The 23,217-nt window shown below is 43.3% G+C and overlaps 1 protein-coding gene across 1 annotated transcript; it reads right to left on the bottom strand.

Moving 5' to 3' along the window:
• Positions 1-685: 685 nt before the first annotated feature.
• Positions 686-22,955, bottom strand: LOC308284933 (DEP domain-containing protein 7-like; the record flags this gene model as incomplete). The annotated part of the gene is made up of 11 exons (XM_080725657.1): positions 686-711; positions 2,460-2,600; positions 3,130-3,205; positions 3,875-4,000; positions 13,325-13,467; positions 13,973-14,125; positions 14,857-14,987; positions 15,322-15,526; positions 18,987-19,160; positions 20,327-20,509; positions 22,874-22,955. The coding sequence occupies 11 exons, from the start codon at positions 22,953-22,955 to the stop codon at positions 686-688; spliced, it is 1,440 nt and encodes a 479-aa protein (XP_080581783.1).
• Positions 22,956-23,217: the final 262 nt, after the last annotated feature.

Consider the following 23,217-nt stretch of genomic DNA (forward strand, 5'->3'; position numbering starts at 1 on the left):
CTGTTTTCCAATTATTTGGGGACCCACTGGCAATGCCCTCGCCGGCCTACAGGTTGAGAATGGCTGCTCTAGTCTATATTTCTTACACATAGCCGATCATAGTAAGCATGAATGCAGGCTACTGTAGTGAAAGCTTGCTGATGCCAGGTTGAGTGCAGTGGATCTCAACATGGAGTTCAGGACGCCTCCTAGTGTTGAGGTGGGCTGCTAGAACAGTGGTTCTCAACATTTCAGAGCATGTTTATTTTAATAGTCAATCAGTCGATTATGTTCCAGCTTGGATCGATGCCAACGTATAATACTTTTAGGTTGCTATTTATCTGTAGGCCTATCACAATGAAAATATTTTTTTTGAAGGTTTGGACATACATTTTATTAAATATTAATGTTATATTATGATTAAAATCATAGTGTTTTGCCAGTTATTTGAGGGCCCACTTGCAATATCCTCATGGTCCACCGGTGGGCCCTGGCCCACAGGTTGAGACCTGTGCTAGAAGATGCTCCTAGTACAGATTTTGTCATTGATAATGTATATTATTTTTTGTCTGTAAAAATATTAAAAGATAATCTAACAATGAGAGAATAATTTGCTGTCATAATTTACAATTATATGTGTGTGTGTGTGTGTGTGTGTGTGTGTGTGTGTGTGTTTGTTGCGGAAGGAGACTGGTTGGCAGCTGTCTTAAGGGTGGCCTTGCAGGTTCTGTTCTGTCAGACAGACAGAATCACTGAATCACTATTACTAGAGCCAGTCCACACTATAAATCCACAGTGTTTATTTAACTCAGTGTACAAATTGAACAGTATTAGGCTATACTCTGGACCATTGCTCCAAAGACACCACCTTGACTCACACCTGTGTTGTGAGCTTGTAGATCTGCTGCACAACAGCATTTACACATATTATTTGTAACAGCAATTCATGTTTTCATATCTTAAACCTTATATACTTAGTTTACTGGAGCAAGGCTACATTATATACTTGGGCTCCTAGAATTTGCTCTACAATAAACCTATTTGTAGAAAATATCCGATGTACAAGCTCACAACCCATTGCAACACGTTGAGCTAGTATTTCTATTTTCACTGAATGTTGGACACAGAACAGGAACACTTGGGTTCTAGGCTCAGCAGTAGCCATCCAGTGTCAGAAATCATCTGCTCTTTTTGTAGGCTTGATGGATGAGGACACCTGGTGGTTGTGCCCATTTACTGGTTGATTTCTGACTGGCTACTATGAGACAAACACTGTATATGATTGATGACACCTCTCATGAATATTAATCTTTGCATTGAAAGTGACATCATTGACAGAATGACATTTAATGGCTACATTCATGAACAATGTTGACATTGACACAATGTCTTTGTTATGCCAACGTCACATTCCACAAAATATCTTAAACATGACATGGCAGGCTAAGGCTTCAAGTTGTCAGAACTCCTGAGGAATTGTTCATTCTGTGGTGAGTGGTGACCCCACGGAATAAACAAAATATTAGCAGTTAGGTCCACGTGAGTTCCTTTCTTCCCTCTCGTCTGTCTGCCAGCAGGACTATGACGTATGAATGGATTTACACAACCTGGTGGAAAGGTTGGCCCTGGGAAGAGGAAGAACTGATACTTGGCACATAGATCAGCCACGAGTATCAACATTACACTACAAAACTTAAACTGTCCAGTGTCCATCATGATGAACGTATCGACTGGTCACATCAAGTATCAAGTTAAGTTATACATATTGGCCAAAAGGACACATTGTGGCTTATCCCACTAAAAATGCCTTCTAAACGTTAGTCCTTCTCAAAAGTTTGTGCCCATGGACCCCCCCCCCCCCATCTTAGGTTTTGTGCCAGTGACCTCCAGAAGAGAAGATTTGTGTTAAGAAAATTATAGTCAAGATTTCAGAAATAGCAGATGTACAAGCTTGCAGTTTGCCGTAAAGTGACCTCTGAGCTTGTATAGTTTCCCCATTTCTAACTGAGACCTTGACGTCTGTGCTCATTTTCTCGTAGTTCAATAAAACGCATCAATCAGTACTGTATTTCACCAGATATCAGAGAGTAAAAGTCAGAATAATTGATTTAACACAACAACAAAAACAATTCTTGCACATTAAGCAAAGCTTTTATTTAGTTTTAATTGTTGTTAACACGTATAAAAAACATACAATCCTTACACAATTCTTAACCTTTACAGAATCTAAAGGACAAAGCACTTATTTGTAGAAATAGGAGAAAAATAAAATAACCTGTGTATAAATGGATCCGATGTAGTCACTAATACTTGATATTGGTCATTTATAAAAATCCACAGACGGACGTATAGACGTAACCACTTTCAACCGGGTGTTCCTACTTTTGGCATGTCATTCTAGGTAAACATTTATAATACACCAACAGCAGAATCACCAAAGTATTCATTAAATATGACTGGGTGGGCTTGGTAAAATTGACCCAGTCGGCGCCTTCTCTCCTTGGTTGATGTTTTAGGGTCCTGATGGATGATCTTAAGCAAATCCCAGAGATGCTGGTTTGTGGTGATCATGCTAGTGTCTCGGTAAATGTTGGCAGGGACCTGCTGGCAGAATGGAGAGCCTAGGAGATAAAGAAAACATTGGAGTTATGAATGAAGATTACATGGGAGAACCACCCATTTTCAATATTCAACTATGTCATTAATATACCTTTAAGTTCTTATGTGGAAATAAGAAAAAAGCCCCACCCACCCTTCTGTGTTGCCCAGAACTGGAGGATTGATTTGGGGGTTTGTATTGCAAAGTACACCGTGATGATGTAATCACGGCGGTGTACTTTGCAATACAAACCCCAAATAACTTCCAAAATATCAATTTAATTTGACCAAGTAGTGAACATTTTGAGCTCTGCTTTTACAAGCAGCTTTGCAGTTACTTTGACTTAATTATGGGTGTACTCCTGAGTAGCAAACCTAATGCTTGTCTATATGATATTGATAGTCTAGTCTCTAGGTCTAGGACATTCAATGTAAAGGGGAGCAAGGGTAAGCTGCAACCTATGGTCCTATTTGGAGCCCCAGCACATCATGTTTTGCATTTCTCCATTTAGTTTTCCATAACAAATAGATGCTTGTAAATTAACCATTTACCTGTTACATCTGGTTGCGTCCCACGCGAGATGTTGTCCAGCATATCACTGACCTGCTTGTATAGAGCCCCAGGTACCTAAGGCACAAAGATCCGGTAAGTCATTCAGAACAAACAATTCAGTGAAGAACTTGTGTATTGATAGTAAGTGAATAGTTTGTTGATTTTGACTTTAAGAGAATTTATGGAGACAGATATTTATGAGCCAATCAGCTCAAGCTTTGCCTCTTAACTTCAGAAGAGAGCTCAATAGCCTTTTGCTATAATCTAATCATTATAGCCTACTCTAAATGTATGCTATATTTCTGCAATATTTTCTTTAAGTTCATAGTCTACAGCAGAGGTCTTCAACAGGGGGTCTGGGACCCCAAGGGGGTACTCGAGTTACTATAGGTATAGGGGGTCCTGTTTTATATGAACCACTTGAACCGTAGTGTTCATATTCTGAGAACTTTAGCCAAAAATAGCCGATCTACAAGTTGTGAGCTTGTAGATCTGCTATTTTCGGCTACAAGGTTTGGTGTAGAGGGGCAAAAGAGCAGACTAAGTACACAGTGAAAGGTCAAGTTTATTAAGTGTTGATGGTTCAAGTGGTTACATATCTGAAACATTTTCATGAATCCAAAATACACTGATTGTGCTGTCAAACAATGAAACTATGGAATCTCTGAAAAGGTTGTTGGGGTCCCTGCTTCATCTCTCTCTCAGCTAAGGGGTCCTTGGCCTGAAAACATTGAAGACTAGTACCTTGAAGATTTCCTTTCTGTTGTCGATCATAAAGATCATCATCAGTTGATCCTTCTCCATGGAGAGCTTCCTGCTGTGGAGGATAGCCCTGCAGAAGGATCTCATCACTGCCAGTCTGTTCTCCATCTAGAACAGCACACCCAAGTGTTAAAGGAGCTATAGTCAGCTTTTTCATTGTAGGGCTGACACTTTGTTTACATCCTAGTCTATAGACTAGAATGTAAACAAAGTGTCGGTCTGACAATGTCCAAAATGATTATTTTATCATTATTTTACGCTTTTTGTGGTCATTTTTGAAAAGAAACACATATAAGAAGCTTATTTTTTTTATAAAATATTTTCTAAACATTTTTATTTTAGCATCTGTTTTTCAAGAAAAAGTTGACTATAGCTCCTTTAAATAAAAACCTCAACAAGTCAGGCCAAATGACTTTGGAGACACTGCTTTGGAGGTTAGCCCAACAGAAAAGTACCATTCTTTACGATAGTATTTCAAGCTGAAAATAGAGCAGCAGAATCAATATCAAATACGGTCCACCTCTGAAGCAGTACATTGTGGGACTGATCTATTGCCTTTTCTCAGGACAACATGGCAAGAATGCTTAACACTTTCTATATAATTAATTATTTAGATGCAGGGTTTTTCCATTAATTGGAAAAATTGTTACCGAGACTGTCTGTCGCTTTGTAATGTTACATGCTTTTCTTTTCATGTTTAGTGCCTTTTACAGGCTTAACAAGGTATTGTGACCTTATGTCTTTGAACTTTAGGTTATATTGACCCAGGTCCTGCTGACCTAGGTCACCCTCTCTCAACCTGCTGTATGCCTTTGATCAGGTCTCATACGCCACACCTTTGTGATTTAGCAGTGTATAAAAGTAGATGCTTTTGCCAGTGTACTTTCTTTTACCTGTTGGGACCTTGTGGAAGCTTTGTGTGTGAGTACACTTGAACTGTTATTTCATTTCATGTTTATGTGATGATGTTTTAGTTAAAAGAAAACATTTCATGTAACTTTATTATTTCATTGTAAGCTTTACTAGTTAAAAACACTTTGTATCATGCTGGTTTAAAACATTTGTGTTTGATTACAAATAATTGTAGATCGGCTATTTTTGCATTTTGTCAATTGAGAATCTGATTTTCTCTTTTTTGATTCTTTTCAGTTTCACACTTCTGCCTTTATTAAACGGGCATACCGTGTATGTTCAAAATGAAGAGGAGTGTTTGTGCTATGTGTCAATGAGTATACGCATACGTACTCAGGTGCCATAATAGTGAAAACACAGCATCTCATCGGGGTCTACACAGCAGTCATCCTCGCAATCAAGATAACTACTCTTCATCAGCTTTTCCAACTCAACCCAAGTTACAAGATGGACGCTACTCAACGCACAGAGGAACAGCAGACAGCTCCTGGAGCAAACGAGACACTTGTAACAAGGTCAGTAGCCAGCAGCTCAAGTTCAAGGAAATCTTCTGCTTCTGTGGCAGCAGCTAAAGCACGAGCTAAAGTATTGGCCGCACGTGCCCGCACAGCTTATGTTGAGGAGGAAAACAAACTGTTATTAGAGAAAGCTCGGATAGACGCAGATCTTAAAACACTGAACCTAAACAAAGACATTGCAGCAGCAGAAGCGGAGGCTGAGGTTCTTGAGGAATTGGATAGATCCTCCAGACACTCCGGAGGCTCTAGAGCATCAGGCATCGCTGCGCTTCCATCCCAATCTGCTGAAGAAAGAACCAGTGATTACGTTGAATGTCATTCCAAAGCAACCAATAGCGAAGTCATTGAAGAAAATGTGTTCTCAGAGAATGAGTTCTCTGCTTCTGTGCATCTTCAGCTACAGCAGCACAGTTCTGCTGCATTCAATAGTGCTTCTCAGCAACTTGGTTCTGCTGCATTCAATAGTGCTTCTCAGCAACGCAGTTCTGCTGCAGTCAATACTGCTCTTCAGCAACACAATCCTGCTGTATTCAACAGTGCACTTCGACAGCACCGCTCTGCTGTGTTCAACAGCGCACCTCAGCAACACAGCTTTGCTGGATTCAACAGTGCTTCACAGCAGCACAACTCTGCTACATTCAACAGCGCACCACAGCAGCACAGCGCTGCTGTATTCAACAGCACCCCTCAGCAGCGCAATCCTGTTGTGTCCAACAGTGCCCCTCAGCAAGACAATCCTGTGATCGATGGTGCCACTGCGCGCTTCACCAACAGTCGCATTGACAGCACTCAACCGCAAAGCTCACCCAGTCGGCAAACAAATCCTTTCTACTCCGCTCACAACAATCAAGCTACTCATACTCACTCTGGTGACAATACAGGGTTTGGTGACATTGCTAAATTCCTCGCTCGACGTGAACTGCTGAGCTCCAGTCTCACCAAGTTTGACGACCGTCCTGAAGGCTACGGGGCGTGGAAGTCAAGCTTCCTGAACTCCATTCAAGGAACAGGACTTAACAGCAGTGAAGAGCTCGATCTGCTAACTAAGTGGTTAGGCCCACAGTCGTCAGCACATGTGAAGAGGATTCGAGCTGTTCACGTCAACGACCCAGCTGTAGGCCTGAGAAAGGCATGGTCTCGTCTTAAGGAGTGTTATGGGTCACCAGAGATGGTCGAGAAGGCTTTCTTGGACAGAGTAGAGAAGTTCCCGAAGATCACTAATAAGGATCCTCAGAAGCTCCGAGAGCTTGGTGATCTGCTACAGGAAATAGTATCAGCGGCACATATGGGAACCCTACCAGGGCTGACTTACCTGGACACCGCTAAAGGCCTGAATCCCATTGTGGAGAAGTTGCCATTTAACCTCCAGGAAAGATGGATCTCACAAGGGAGCGATTACAAGCTGCGCTACCAGGCACAGTTTCCACCTTTCACATACTTTGCAGACTTCGTTTCTAAAGAGGCTTACATCCGCAACGACCCAAGTTTCACTCTTTTCTCTTCAGCCACTACATCTGTGAAGCCAGACAACACACTGAAGAAAATGAGTAGCTCCAGAAACGTAGTCACTTCGCACAAGACAGAGGTCTCTTCTACGTCTGAATCCGACACTACAGAGACTCCCAGTCCAAAACCGGATGTCAATAAGCAATGTCCGATCCATAAAAAGCCTCACCCCCTTAAACACTGTAGAGGCTTCAGGTCCAAGGCCATCGAAGATCGCAAGGCTTTTCTCAAAGAAGCTGGCATATGCTTTAAGTGTTGTTCAACAAGCAAGCATGTTGCCAAAGACTGCAAAGTTGCTGTTCAATGCAAGGAGTGCAGCAGTGACAAGCATATAACAGCCCTTCACCCTGGACCAGCTCCATGGGATAACCAGATCCCCGAGTCAGAGAATGGCGGGGAGGAGAAGGCTGAGCCATCTCCCACTGTGAACTCCAAGTGCACGGAAGTCTGTGGAGAAAACAACAGCCCACGCTCCTGCTCTAAAATATGCCTCATTACAGTGCATCCCAATGGACAACCAGAAAGGTCAGTGAGACTTTATGCTATTCTCGACGACCAGAGCAACCGGTCTCTCGCTAGATCGGAGTTCTTTGACCTCTTTGGCCTTAAGGGCACGGATTCTCTCTACACGCTCCGGACGTGTGCCGGTGTCACTGAGATGTCTGGAAGGAGAGCAACGAGCTTCATCGCTGAACCTTTGGATGGAAGTCTCAGCATCAATCTCCCGACTCTCATAGAGTGCAACTACATCCCTGAAGACAGGTCAGAGATTCCTACGCCGGAAATAGCAAAGCATCACAGTCACCTCCAGTCCATTGTGAAGCACATTCCACCACTTGATCCAGAGGCTCAGATCCTACTCCTGCTTGGGCGTGACGTTCTACAAGTCCACAAGGTGAGAGACCAACGCAACGGACCTAATAACGCGCCTTATGCCCAACGCTTGGATCTTGGCTGGGTTATTGTCGGGGAAGCCTGTCTTGGAGCAGCTCACAAACCCAAGGATGCAAGTGTGTTCCGCACTCACATTCTTGAGAACGGACGCCACTCTTACTTCACACCCTGCACTAACCATCTCACTGTGAAAGAGAAGCTCACTGTGAACAATCAGAGGTTTCACAGTTCTTACGACCTGCAAAGCCCGCAGCTCATTTCTGTTCCAGCTCCATGTAGCGAAGGTGACTCCTTGGGAAGCGATATCTTCCAGCGTACAGAGGATGACAACAAGGTTGCTCCCTCTATCGAGGACAAGCAGTTCATCGAGCTAATGGATAGGGAGGTGTTCATTGATGAAGGAAACAACTGGGTAGCTCCCCTCCCCTTCCGCACATCAAGATCACGTCTGCCTAATAACAGAGAGCAAGCTTTGAGTCGGTTTAACTCTCTTTGTCGCACCCTTGAAAGGAAGGCTGAGATGAAGCAGCACTTCGTCAGCTTCATGCAACGGATCTTCGATCTAGAACATGCAGAGCTGGCTCCACCCTTGGCAGAGGGAGAAGAGTGCTGGTACCTCCCCTCATTTGGAGTGTATCACCCCCGCAAACCAGGTCAAATCCGAGTCGTGTTTGACTCCAGCGCAAAACATCTTGGAGTGTCTCTCAACGATGTGTTGCTGACCGGACCAGATCTGAACAACGGGTTGCTGGGAGTTCTTATGCGCTTCAGGCGTGAACAGATTGCTGTTACTGTGGACATTGAACAGATGTTTCATAGTTTCATCGTGAGGGAAGATCATAGGAACTTCCTCCGATTCTTATGGTTCAAGAACAACAACCCCATGGATAAAGTTGTCGAATACCGAATGCGTGTCCACGTATTCGGCAACAGCCCCTCTCCGGCCGTAGCGACCTATGGCCTCAGGCGAGCTGCTCTGCTTGGAGAAGATGAGTTCGGCCATGCAGCAAAAGAGTTCATCCATCGAGAGTTCTATGTGGACGACGGTCTCACATCCCTGTCCTCCATATCGGAAGCCGTCGGCTTACTCAAAGCAGCTCGAGGTATGCTAGCCATGTCCAACTTACACCTCCACAAGATTGCATCCAACTCTCTGGCAGTCATGCAAGCCTTTCCATCCTCCGAGTATGCAAAGGACTTGAAGGATCTCGACCTAGACAAAGAGCCTCCTCCAGTGCAGCGCAGTCTAGGGTTGAACTGGGACCTGAGCAAAGATACATTCACCTTCCAGGTCGCCAGCACCAACAAGCCCTTTACACGCAGAGGTGTGCTTGCTACAGTGAACAGTCTGTTCGATCCACTAGGACTAGTGGCACCGATCTCCATACAAGGAAAGTTCCTTCTGAGAGAACTCACCCACGATACCGTTGACTGGGACGAGCCCCTCCCAGCCGATAAGGAAGCAGAATGGATTGCTTGGAGAGAGTCACTGCAAGCCCTTGAACACTTTGAGACTCCTCGTTGCTACACAAGCACGTCTGTATCTAACGCCCAGCGCGTGGAGCTGCACGTCTTCTCAGATGCTTCTGTAAAAGCCATTGCTGCAGTGGCCTACCTGAGGGTGTTGGATGACAGCGGCATCCATGTAGGATTCATCATGGGAAAGGCCAAGCTGGCTCCTATGTCAGTCCATACAGTCCCATGGCTCGAGCTAGGAGCTGCCGTCCTAGCAATTGAGATTGCAGAACTGGTGTCAAGAGAACTGGATGTCAAGCTAGACGAAACAAGGTTTTACACTGACAGCAGGGTCGTACTAGGTTACATCCACAATGTGACCCGCAGGTTCTACGTGTATGTCAGCAACAGGGTAGAACGCATCAGGAGGTTCTCAAGTCCTGAACAGTGGCACTACGTACCCACCAGCCAGAATCCAGCAGATATAGCAACCAGGTCAGTATCTGCGGAACTGCTCTCAAGTACCAGCTGGCTAACTGGGCCCAAGTTCCTGCTTCAACCCACAAATGATGTTGTGGTGGACACCACGTATGACCTCATGGACCCAGAGTCTGATGCAGATGTTCGAGCGAACCTCACATCCTGTACCAACACAAACCTGAGCTGCCAGCGATTTGAGAGGTTTTCAACATGGCAGTCTCTCATCAGAGCCATAGCTACTCTAATTCACGTCGCAGAGACCTTCAGAGACAAGAGTACAAGTCAGACTCCCACATGCAAAGGCTGGCATCAGTGCTCCAAGGCTCGCACACCAGACAATCTGCTGAAAGCAAAGCAGATCATCATTCGTTGCGCTCAAGGCGAGGCATATCAGACAGAGATGTCTTGTCTGAAGCAAGGGATAGACATCCCGAAGAACAGTCCACTAAGGAAGCTGGATCCTGTCTTTGATAACAACGGACTCTTGAGGATCGGGGGCCGTCTTTGTCACTCAACTCTCACAGAGGAAGAGAAATACCCTCTCATCATCTCTGGTCGCAGTCACATCGGCACTCTTCTCATCAAGTACTACCATGAGAGAGTCCAGCACCAAGGCCGGGTCTTCACAGAGGGAGCCATACGCTCAGATGGCATCTGGCTTGTTGGAGCCAAGAGGTGCATCGCAAGACATCTGCATAAGTGTGTAGTATGTAACAAGCTCCGAGGTAAGACAGCCGAGCAAAAGATGTCTGACCTCCCTCCAGATCGGCTAAGCACAGAGCCACCCTTCACCAACGTGGGCATTGATGTGTTTGGCCCCTGGAGCATATCTACTAGACGCACCCGCGGAGGAGCAGCCAACAGCAAGCGGTGGGCAGTGATTTTCACCTGCCTCAGTGTGCGTGCTGTTCATATAGAGCTCATTGAAGCCATGGACACTTCAAGCTTCATGAATGCACTTCGTCGATTCATCGCCATCCGGGGTCCCGTGAAGCTGATCCGCTCCGACTGTGGCACGAATTTCAAGGGGGCTTGCAAAGAGCTGAAGGTACTCCTTCAAGATGACAAGGAGCCCAATGTCTCCAAGTTCCTCAGTGAAGAAGGCTGTACTTGGATCTTCAATCCACCCCATTCCTCCCACATGGGTGGTGTGTGGGAGAGGATGATTGGGGTCTCCAGGAGGATTCTGGATTCCATGCTCTCCCAGATTCAAATGTCTCATCTTACTCACGAGGTTCTGTCCACTCTCATGGCAGAAGTTTCAGCCATAATTAATGCCAGACCTCTGACAACCATCTCAACTGATGCTAAAGCTCCATCCCTTCTTACTCCGAACTTGATCCTTACCCAGAAGGTCTGCAGTCCTCCGCCTCCAGGGTGTTTCGTTGATGCAGATCTACACCGCCAACAATGGAGAAGGGTCCAACACTTGGCCAACACCTTTTGGGAGAGGTGGCGGCGCGAGTACCTCTGTACACTACAGGAACGTTCTAAGTGGCAGAAGAGCCATCCCAACGTCAAAGAAGGAGATTTAGTGCTTCTTCGTGACAGCCAGGTTGAGAGAAACCACTGGCCCATGGCTTTGGTCACTAAAGTCTTCCCTGGAAACGACAACAAGGTCCGGAAGTTGGAGCTCAAGGTCACCAAAGGAGGGACTGCTAAGACTTTCCTCCGTCCCATCACTGAGATTGTGATGCTCATGTCCTCTTAAGATTACTTAGATTGTGCATGTGATTTTTTGATTTATTTGTCTTTAATAGTGGTATTGTAATTAATCCCAGGCGGGGAGTGTAATGTTACATGCTTTTCTTTTCATGTTTAGTGCCTTTTACAGGCTTAACAAGGTATTGTGACCTTATGTCTTTGAACTTTAGGTTATATTGACCCAGGTCCTGCTGACCTAGGTCACCCTCTCTCAACCTGCTGTATGCCTTTGATCAGGTCTCATACGCCACACCTTTGTGATTTAGCAGTGTATAAAAGTAGATGCTTTTGCCAGTGTACTTTCTTTTACCTGTTGGGACCTTGTGGAAGCTTTGTGTGTGAGTACACTTGAACTGTTATTTCATTTCATGTTTATGTGATGATGTTTTAGTTAAAAGAAAACATTTCATGTAACTTTATTATTTCATTGTAAGCTTTACTAGTTAAAAACACTTTGTATCATGCTGGTTTAAAACATTTGTGTTTGATTACAAATAATTGTAGATCGGCTATTTTTGCATTTTGTCAATTAGCCGATCGCTATGCCCCTCCTAAAGCCGTGCTTGCCCAATGCCACGTTTAGCGACAGGTTACTAAGGCGGGTGCCTTGGCAAGCTGCCATGGCGGCGTGCAGCAATAGCACCCAGCTGCAGACTAACCTGCCACAAACGTCCAGGAAGAAAACAATAGCCTATACTAAAGTCAGATTAACATACAGTACACAAGTGTTACCAGTTATATTTTCTCATGAAGTGCTCCTAAATTATTCCCGTGGGTTGGTTTGTGTAGGTCAGTGCAATCCGTTCTGTTTTTGTTTCAGTGTTTGTGACACGGAAGCGAGTGGGTGGGACGTTCGCGAACGAATCGAGTCTTTTGAACGGCTCTTTGAAATGAACGATATGATTCGGTTCACAGTAGGGAGCCGTTCCTTTCTATGAACAGTGGTGGGAAAAGTACTACATTTCTTTACTTAGGTAAACATACCAATACTGCAATCAAGTTTGGAATGTTATTAATGTAGGCTACTAGAGTAAAAGTAAAATAGTATTGGTATCAAAATGTAGGCTACTTAAAGTACCAATATTAGAACGTACTCATTATGCAGAATGTCCTGTTTCACAGGTTTTCTAATGAGTAAAATGTAGAAAAATCATTTGCAAATAGCTGATCTACAAGCTCACAATGCATCGCAACGTGACACATTGTGAGCTTGTAGATCACCTATTTTCAAATGCCAGAAATGTATCCAATGGCCAAAATGTACAGGCCTATTTGGGTGGAAGTGATTTACAATCATAATCAAAATCTACAAAGTAACCAGTAACTAAAATGAGCCAGTCTTTTGAACGGCTCTTTGAAAGGAACGGATCTCAGAGATCCGGTTCACTTCAAAGAACCATAAATCCCATCTCTATCTAGCAGCCAGACTAGCGGTACACCGATGCGCGCCGCCATGGCAGCTTGCCAAGTCTGCTGCGTTAGTAACCTGTTGCTAACTTGGCATTGGACGAGGACGGCTTTAGGAGGGGCATAGCGATCGGCTAATTGAGAATCTGATTTTCTCTTTTTTGATTCTTTTCAGTTTCACACTTCTGCCTTTATTAAACGGGCATACCGTGTATGTTCAAAATGAAGAGGAGTGTTTGTGCTATGTGTCAATGAGTATACGCATACGTACTCAGGTGCCATAATACGCTTAGATATGGGCCAGTGAAAAAAAGTGTTTCTCGACGAGCGACGTGATCTGCAGATGGATTCCGAGATAAAGCCAGTTTTAAAGCCAGAGCATTGCATAGAAGAGTTTTCCTTCACCCGCGGGTCCCAATGACCGCGCGCTACTGTTATAATAAAAAACGATATCCTGACTTTCATTGTGAAAAGCACTCCGCAGCCGGATTTGAAATCCCGACTTTAGTCGGGAAAAACACTCAATGTGTTAATATAAAGTGAGTGAGTGTGTAACCTCTTTGTCCAGTTTTATCGCCCCAGGGTCAGCTGCCAGAGCCATGAAAGTCAGAAGCCTGCGCAGCTCCTCTCTGCAGCTAGGAGGCAGTAGCTTCAGACAGAGCTGCAGGGCCTCAAGTGCCTTGTCCAGCTTTGCATTCACTAGGGAGAGAGAAACCAGGGTAAGTGTAGAACTTGGATTGGATTTGTCATTTAGCAGGAAAACACCCATTATACACCTCTGATGGGTGTGTTTGGGCAATGATTAAATTTAGGTTGGGGCTGGGCATGGAGTTAGGAATTACAAGTTGGCTCCACTCGCCAGTGCATGGTGGGTATCCTACTGTAGCCTACTTACCCATCCATTTGAAAATGACTCCCCCCCCCCCCCCTACTTTTATGAATCCTCTCCTATTAGCTCAGTATGGGAAAGCAGGGGGCTTCAAGTTCAGTGCTTAGTTATCAAGATACGTTTAGCAATAAATACTATATTCATAGTTTGCTTCAAGCTTGAATATGAACTAATAATGGTTATGCCTTCACAAGAAACGTAAGACATCGCTTCGTTCCCATCACTTTAGAACCCAATAGGGGTAGGCCTACAACAACAACAGATGAAGAAAAATCACATTGTGAAATGTGAAGGGTGTGATATTTCGCATCTCACCCAGCAGGTCAATGATGGCAGCGTAGACGTCACTCATGTGTTTGGGCAGCAGTGCAGGCCGGTCGGTGTGGCTGTAGTGTTTGACCAGGGCCTCATAAATCAGCAGCTTACCCTGGTCCATGCCATCCAGACAGCACACGCACTTAGGCAGGCCTGGGGTAGACACAAACCTTACTTTCTTACTGTGTGTAGAAATTAACACAATTCTTTGGTCAATTATAGTGTTATTAACTGGAGCTCAGTTAGTCTGTTCTTGAGAGACTACTATGTCAGAGGTTCTCAAACCTTTTCATGTGAAGGACCCCCAAGATGATATGTATTTGGCCACGGACCCCCATTTCAAAATATCTAGTTCCAGGGACCACCCAGAAGCAAAATTTGAGTTACAACCGTTCGCTTTGAAAATACATATATTCAAAGATTTGCACACATTTTCACGACTTTTTCAAAAATAGCAGATCTACAAGCTCGCAGCGCGGCACTCGGTGCCGCGCTGTGAGCTTGTATATCTGCTATTTTTCACTGGTTAAAGCATTCAATAATTCTAGGTCTAAATGGGTTAAAGTAAAGAAGGCAGTGCCCGTTTGTTTTGCTTTCTTTTTTAAAAGGCACCTATGGTGAAGGCATAATCAAAGATCAACTTCAGATAGTGTTTGCAGCATTATTTTGTTGCCAGGCAGAAACGTGCATTCTGTCTAATGTGTTGGCCATTTTGGGATATAGTGACATGCACAAAATGAGACACTGGGTTGAAATTGGTTCATTTAAAAAACAATGAAGAGATCAGGACCAATTCCGTTTTACTTGTTACATTTGCACCCGACAGACAATATGATATGAATCATCCATGTGGTGACACTTGCTTTCATTTGCATTGGCACTACCTGCCGTGGTGTAGCCATGACCGTCATGATCTTGAGCGAAGCATCTAGGCAGCTCCCTGCTCAGCTCCACCACTGGCTGATCAGGGAGGCTGTCCAGACAGTCCAGCGCTGCACAGAGCCACTCATCCTCCCTGAGGAAGAGAAGAAATAACACTTCTTATTATAAATGTCTTATTAAAAGACAAAAAAGGTGATGTGAAAACACCAGTAGGCTACTGTAAAAAAGAAAGAAATGCTGTGCCTGTTAATAAATACACAAGTATTGCTGTAATATTTTTCTTCTTTGCTAGCAATACAACATTTATTTTTCCTCAACAGTTTGGCAGGTACAAACAAATCAAGTGGATTAAGTAGTTTGTACTGCTGATATTAGTCATTGTGATCTGAATAGCTTCACTGATTTGCTTCAGTGGTTTGAGAGTGTTGCTCAAGGGGATTTGAGGACTCACACGCACACACACGTACTGTGAGTCTCTAAAAGTCTTGAGGATCTGTCTGTCCAGGTGACTGCTGCTGCTGTAGATGAGGTCTGGTTTGTTGTGAGCCAGCTGACGACATGGAGAAGGTGGTGAGGGGTTCTGGCGGCACTGAAGCAATCCATCCAGCATGGGGAGTTCTACCACTTTTAACAGCCTGAGCATGGTCTGTTCCTGCCACAGTTCATCCACCACTGAAATGGCAGTAGATAGAGATGAGAGACATAGTACAGTTAACCACCTAGATTATCTACTTCAGCTGACCAGGGTCTATACATTCTTTTTTTAATATTTGTTTATTGAGGTTCTCTTGGCTTACATTTATGGCAGAATACAATGTTTGTTGAACCCACAAATGTTGGCAGCACGACTGCTTTAACATTACAAAATTCACAAAAGCAATAGCAAGTAGGCCTACTACAAAATACAGACATTACAATAAACATCAACAACAAAATTAAAGTAAACCAAAGACAAGTACACCGATTTGACATGGCTGCATATTACAGGTCACCAGAGTCTTTCCTTGAACTGTTCAATAAGGTACACTGAAGCTCGGCCTAGAGGGGTCCACTGCCTCCAAGACCGGCTGCCGTATCCTTAATGTGAACCCTTCCATGTTATCACGGAGGATACAATTAGTTTTTCCAGCAGTATCACATCCAATACCTCTCTATACCAATCATCCAGTGTAGGTATGTCCTCATGGATCCAAAGCTCTTTATTGCCCTTCATTCAGCAATTCATCAAATTTACATTGTATACCATTTGTTCTTTCTTTTTTTTTTTTTTTTTTTATCATGACACAAGAGGGGTAGCTAAAAGGAGAGGAATACATCAGTCCAACGTGTCATTACTCCAACTATGTTGTGCGGTTAGCGTTAAAGATAGGGTTAGTAATGGGAAGAGTCGGACCAACGCAACGTCTGAGAAATGTGTGTCGGAACAACACTACGCACCCAGCTAAAAGAAAGAATGGGCAAAAATACTGTAGGGTGCCACACCATCCTGTAACATACTTTGCGAACGTGGAAAGCGTCACTGATACTGTGATTGTGAACAAAGTCCATACTGTGGATATTTTTCCTTTTGAGTGCTCTTGACTGAGACCATCTTATGGCCAATAGCGTCGAGTTGTGATGAAATGGCAGACTTACATGATTGTTGTAATGAAGAGTTGGAACCAAAACTCAAGGATTGGTTGGCTCTGCCAGGGGCCTCTAGACTGGACATCTGGCTGGATTCAAAATGGGAAGATGCCAGATGTTCTTGCCTGCCGACCAACACAAAGAAAGATGACTGAAAGCTTACATTGCAGTAGTTTTTAGTTTTACGACAACATATTTCACTTTAATGCCTTAAATGTAAACTTGACTACAAATTAATGTTGATCATAGATTAATTAACAAATTCAACTCCTTCTGAAGGAAAGGAAGCTCAGCGGCTAAATGACGAAAGATGAACATTTTCTGAGTCATATTATACCAGGGTGAAGCAAGCCATTTTTTTTGCCCCGATCAAATCATATTTTTATCTGTAGCATTTTCTTTTAACTGCAGCACAAAATCAATGTAAACAAAATATTACATTTAAATATCTGTGTCTCTGCTTTTCATGTCCTTGACATAAAAATGTTCGAGAACCACTGCGCATTCGACAAGTAGTGAGTGTTGAAAAGTCACGCTTAGATGTTAACTAGACTAGTTGCTCAGTCTGGTCATACGTTCTTGGAGCTTCCTGGAATCTCAGCTGCAAGGCTGGCTCAACCCACATTTCTAACAGCAACTAAACACATCTCACATGAAAACAAACAGATTTTAAGTTGTTGTCAGTCAACAATACAAAAAATATAATATTGTGTAAAAGGTAATTTTCTTCTGTAATATAATTATTTTACTTATTATATTCTAGATTAATGGCGCATGCAGTGAAATATTCAAAATCTTTGTTTTAATTTGGATTTGTATGACATACAGCTCATGAAAATCTAAAATCCATATATAATATATTAGAATATTACACAAGACCACTCTAAAGAAGGATTTATAATACAGAAATATCAACCTTCTGAAACACATGTTAATTTATGCACTCAATACTTGGTCTGGAATACTTTTGAACAAATTACTTCATCAAGCACACTCTGTGGGCAGATGCCATGTGATCCGAAAAAAGAAATCAGTATCTCCATTTAGCTTTGTGGACGTAAGGAATCATAAAGAAAAGCAGCAGATGCCATAGCACCTCACTGACTGCAGAAACCTCACTCTGACTCAGTGCCTCTCAGTCTTCCTCCAGATACTCTGGGACCTTGATTTTCAAATGAAATGCAAAATTGCTTGATGGCGTCATAGGTGACATGTCATCTGCTGGTGTTGGTCCACTGTGTTTTATCAAGTCCTGAGTCACACAGCCACCTACCAGGAGATGTTAGGGCACTTTGTGCTTCTGTATGTTGACAAGCTTTATGGAGATGCCGATTTCCTTTTCCAGCAGAACCTGGCACCTGCCCACAGTACCAAAACTACTAGTAACTGGTGTACTGGCAATGGTATTACTGTGCTTGTCTGACCAGCCAAGTGGCCCCATGGATGACCAGTGTTGTATTGTCGAGGAAGATGAGACACCAGACCCAACCACACAGATTAACTTAAGGCCTCTATCAAAGCAAACCTGGGCTTCAATAACGCCTCAGCAGTACACAGGCTGATCATCTTCATGCCACACCCCATTGATGAAGCAATTTGTTCAAAAGTATTCTAGGCCAAGTATTAGTGCATAAATTAACACCTATGAGAAGTTTGACATTTCTGTATTATAAATCCTTCTTTTGAGTGGTCTCGTGTATTGATATATCGATTATGGATTATGGATTTTAGATTTTAGATTTTCAAGTGTCCAATTTAAAACAAAAGCTTTCGAATATTTCAGTGCATGCGTAATGAATCTAGATTCTAGAATATATGACGTTTTTTTTTTTAAATTAGATTCTAATTTATTGAGAAGGATCTGTAGACAGACACAGTTGTCTGTGAGGATGCCAGAACACAGTATTGCATCGTGCTTAGATGCCATATTCTGAGAGCCCTCATTAAAAGAGACAGCCAATGAAAAACTGAAGAGAAATGACCACGTGATGACTAGCTCTCTAGTCTAGACACGTCTGAACCAGCTCTTTGGGCATGCTGGTAAAAAGAGACTTGTTGACTTTGTGTGACCAACACATCATGATTAAACAACAACTTCAATCCTTACGAAAAACTACAAACAGGCAAATTATATACAGGGTTAGGGTTAGGGTTCTTGCATTTGCAAGAAGAGGAATCAGCCGAGTTGAATTACTCAACATTTAGTGGTTAGTTAGAAAAATGGCCTACAATTTAGCACCATATAAATATCTAGGCTACTACTTGTTTACCATTTTCCTAATATTACAAACGCCAAGCAAAAACTAAAAGATCAATATTGATATCCAAGACGGTCCCCATACCCGTCTGTAGGAGCACAGCAGAAGTTGTGGATTCCTTGGTCAAGCACACCTTTCTCCAACTCATCAATCAGGGGCATTTCTGTGTCCAGGAACCTGTTTAATATTTTCAAAAGATAGTTGGAGCATATTCAGATTGCAGTGCTTGGAAACCAATGTGTATGCACGTGTGGGCACGTGCGTGCTGTGTCCGACTAACCTGTAGAGAGCAGTTTTGCTGTCCTGAAACAAATCCTGCTTCTTGTCTTTCCCAAACAGTTTGGTATCCACTGCTTCAAACACGTTGCAGTTCAACAATGCCTGACAAATATGGATGATCTTGTCCCGTGAGATACAAGCGCCTGCAATTGGGAATAAATAGTGATGGTGGTGGAAAATCAATTTAGACATTTAGCAGACGCAAGGTAAGCACATACTGTACATCAAATGCCTCAGTCATTTAGGATCATAGGTAAACCAAGAATCTAGCATCAGTCTAATATATATTAAAAAAGAATGAACCTATAGCATCTGTCTAAATAACATGCCATCTAATTTTCAATTATTTTTTTCTCTTTTTCAATCAATAGTATTGTGGCATCATTAGTACCAATTAATCATTTTAAACCTGACATCCTTTTTTTGGGAACATTACTAGATATAGGCAGTGTTTCAAGAATAGAAAATCTACAAGCTCACGTCACGTCGCATCAAGAGCACAATTTCCAGATATTTTTACTATTCGGTGCCATGGCATTGGTTAGGCAAGGTTCATCATGCCTAACTATAACCCTAACCTCAGTAACCCTAACTAAATTCGGACTAATGAACCTTCAGACTAATGAACCTTCGGACTTATGGGCAGTCCCCTACTATTCATCATACGATATAGGGATTAAGTTGTTGATCTATCACTATCAGATGAAACATTGTTGAAAGTTTTATGGTGTAGTACACCATACACACCTTACAGTTTCCATGTACACTTTAAACAAGTAAAACGCCTTAAGGGCGAGAAGTGATCGCGGATCGCGGGCAAACACTCATTGCACTCATAGCTGAGTGCAATGAGTGTAGAGCAGGGCAAACGAGACAGATTGTGTGTGACATTAAGGCAAGCATTACAGGCAATGTGACAGGCAAGAGTAACACGCTGCAGGTTTCCACAATAACTGACCTGCGGTCAGAATAAACACTGAGAGTTAGAAATTATATCAAGTTGGGGTCTTTCTTTGGCATAATGCATATCAAACTGGGGTTCCTGGAAATTCACAAGGCTGAGAACCACTGGTGTAGCCTACTAGTAGGCCTAGAATATATATGCATTTCTGGTCCACGTTACACTGATAAGAACCTAGATGCGCGCGCACGCGCAGGTCGGTACCAAATGAGCCAATGAAACCAGCGCTCTCCAAAACAACTGGTTTGGGGATTGTTGGAAATTCATTATGGGGACTGATTACATGATACAGTCACCTGTGCATTCAGTCTCAATGTTTTTAAACAAGAAATGGGTCTATACCATTACCTTCAATGCCACTAGCATGGGAGAGATGATCCATCACCACATCCATAGCTTCAGAGCCAAGAAAACAGCTGCTGTGTGACTTCAGATGGATGCGTCTAAGCTTAACCTTCACTGAGGCCTTGAGATGGGGGATGAGCCCACTCCATAAGGCAGCAGAATGGTTTTCCTTAGTAACCACATGACCTGAAAAGAGAAAAGAACTAGAAGCAGTGCTCTTCCGAGCACAGGTCTCCACCAGGCCGTGCATCCTGGTGGTGCTACTGTATAATAGGCCAATGTAAAAAAGGGTGGCATATGTTCTTCACCTTAGATCTTTCATGGCAATCGGACGCTGCATGCATGATTTGAAGCATTGTGTTCCAAAAATGTGTTTTGCTAAAGTCTACCTGCTGGTGGCGCTACAGGCCAATGTGAAAAAGGTAGCATTTGTTCCTTGACCTAGTGGGAATATGTGTGGCAAATTTCACGGTAATCGCAAAATGCGTTGATGATTTGAGGCATTTTGTTCAAAAACAGCAATCCTGCAAATTTTGGAAGCCAATATTAACCAAACAGGATGGAATATGAAATATCAGACGGATCGGACTTGATCACATGACTATAGAGATACTGTGTACCGATTTGCGTGATTTTTGATAAAATCTCAAGGAGTAATATTAAAAAATGTGTTTTACATAAGTCGGCCCAAAGGTGGCGCTATAAAAGGCTGATGTGAGAAATGCAGGGCAAAGGTTTATCCTTAGCCTCTAGGGAGTGCGCTTACAAAGTTTGAAACTGATCGGTGGAGTTATAGGTAAAACCAGAAATCGGCCTGTTATAGCGCCACCATGAGGCTGATTTCAAAAATTTGAAGTGGCATTTCTTCCTCGACCTAGTGGGAACGTGTGTGCGCAATTTCATGATAATTGCACTTTGCGTTTGGGATTTGAGGCATTTTGTTCAAAACGGCTCAATCCTACAAATTTTGGAAGCCAATCTTAGCCAATCAGGATGGAATATGCAAAATTGGACAGATCCGTGTCGATCACATGACTGTCGAGATACTGCCTACCGATTTGTAGGATTTTTGGACAAAATCTGTAAGAGTAGTGCACAGAAATGTGTTTTGTGAACATCGGCCACTAGGTGGCGCTAGAAAAGGCCTATTTGAAAAATTTAAGGCAGAGGTTCTAGATTGGCATCCAGGGAATGTGTTAGCCCTAGAATGTCTCCAATGTTCGGTCGATTGACACTCAAATCTGGAGCCATAGAACGCTCCTATTGCGCGGCGGTTAGCAGCGAATCTGCGCAGCACTAAAGTGCAGCGCGTTACTTGTGTACTCACCCAATAATTAATTCCTCAGCCTGGGAGAAAGACATTGTCCTATAGTGTCATATCCATTTGAAAGTTCTGGCTGAAAACATGTACTTTGTAAAATATCACCACTTATCACGAGCCAACACGGACGACTGACACGACCGGGCAAGGACTGAATATATCAAAACTTCCTTTTGGAAGCACAAAAGTACGGGGCACACAATCACGCAGGTGGTGTGATTAGTCACCCCATGTCAATCACAAGCACCTGTCAATTGTGTGCCCCGTACGTTTTGTGCTTCCCAAAGGAAGTTTTGATATATTCAGTCCAGCAGTCATTCCGAGCCCCTCGCCCGGTCGTGTAAGTCGTCCGTGAATTGGCTCGTGATAAGTGGTGATATTTTACAAAGTACATGTTTTCAGCCAGAACTTTCAAATGGATATGACACTATAGGACAATATCGTTCTCCCAGGCTGAGGAATACATTATTGGGTGAGTACACAAGTAGCGCGCAGCACTTTAGGGCCGCGCACCAATGGGAGCGTTCTATGGCTCCAGATTTGAGTGTCAATCGACCGAACATTGGAGACATTCTAGGGCTAGGAATGTGTGTGCTCACTTTGGCAGCGACCGGGCCAACGGCGACTGAGATTTGGTGCACACAAACTGCGAGGACGCACGGACGGACGCACGCACGCACGGACGAAGGGGAAAACATACTCTCCCCCATGCCTTCGGCTGGTGGAGACAATAAAATGAACAGTGTAAGCAAAAGCAAGCACTGCATGGGTGCACAAATAAACATGCGTTATTCAAATAAACATGTAGCCTATTATTCCACCCATGGCAGCAAACAAACTGTGCCTGTGAGGCAACAATGAAAAGGCAACAATGAAAAAAAAAGGAAAAAAAACAACAATGGAAAAAGCCATATAGTGCTTTCTTGGGTTTAAATCCTTTTAGCAGACCTATGAACTGTAGGCTACATTCCTGTGCGCTTGTCTGCGAACTCAACTGACAATAAAGTATTCAATCAATCAAACAATGACAGTGAGTGGCCCAAGGCAAAAGAAATGTAAAATAATTGCTTAGGCCTATGTCAAGTGTGTGGTGTGTTTGACACAAGAGGAGACGAGATTGAAGAACTAACTAACCTACGTTATTTTAACTCCTAAACACACGAACGTTCAATCTGGAAATCCATCGGCAAAAAGGAGATGCGCTCTTAATTCAAAGGTGAGTGAATTACCCTGAGAGTAAGAAGTCTGGGGTCCACCAAACAACTTCTCATGAAGGTTCAACGCGGCAGCCCTCTCCTTGACTGAAGCCATTTCACCAAACTGACGTGCCAGGTATTCAGTGGACGGACAACTACACATCTTTTATAGCCTACACAGGTAGCCTACGACCTGAATGTGAACCACATTCGACCACTAGATGGCAGCAAATACACGCCATATCATTGACTTGGGACGCACCACTCCAGTCCAGTTGATGGCGGTAATGCACCTTGAATGGTTTGCCAACCGCCAATAAACTTATAAACCCGATAGAAGAAGAACATTGTAAACAACAACATGGCGCCGGAGAAGC

Source organism: Nannobrachium achirus (genome assembly GCF_963921795.1).
Source record: "Nannobrachium achirus genome assembly, chromosome: 5".
Taxonomy (NCBI): domain Eukaryota; kingdom Metazoa; phylum Chordata; class Actinopteri; order Myctophiformes; family Myctophidae; genus Nannobrachium; species Nannobrachium achirus.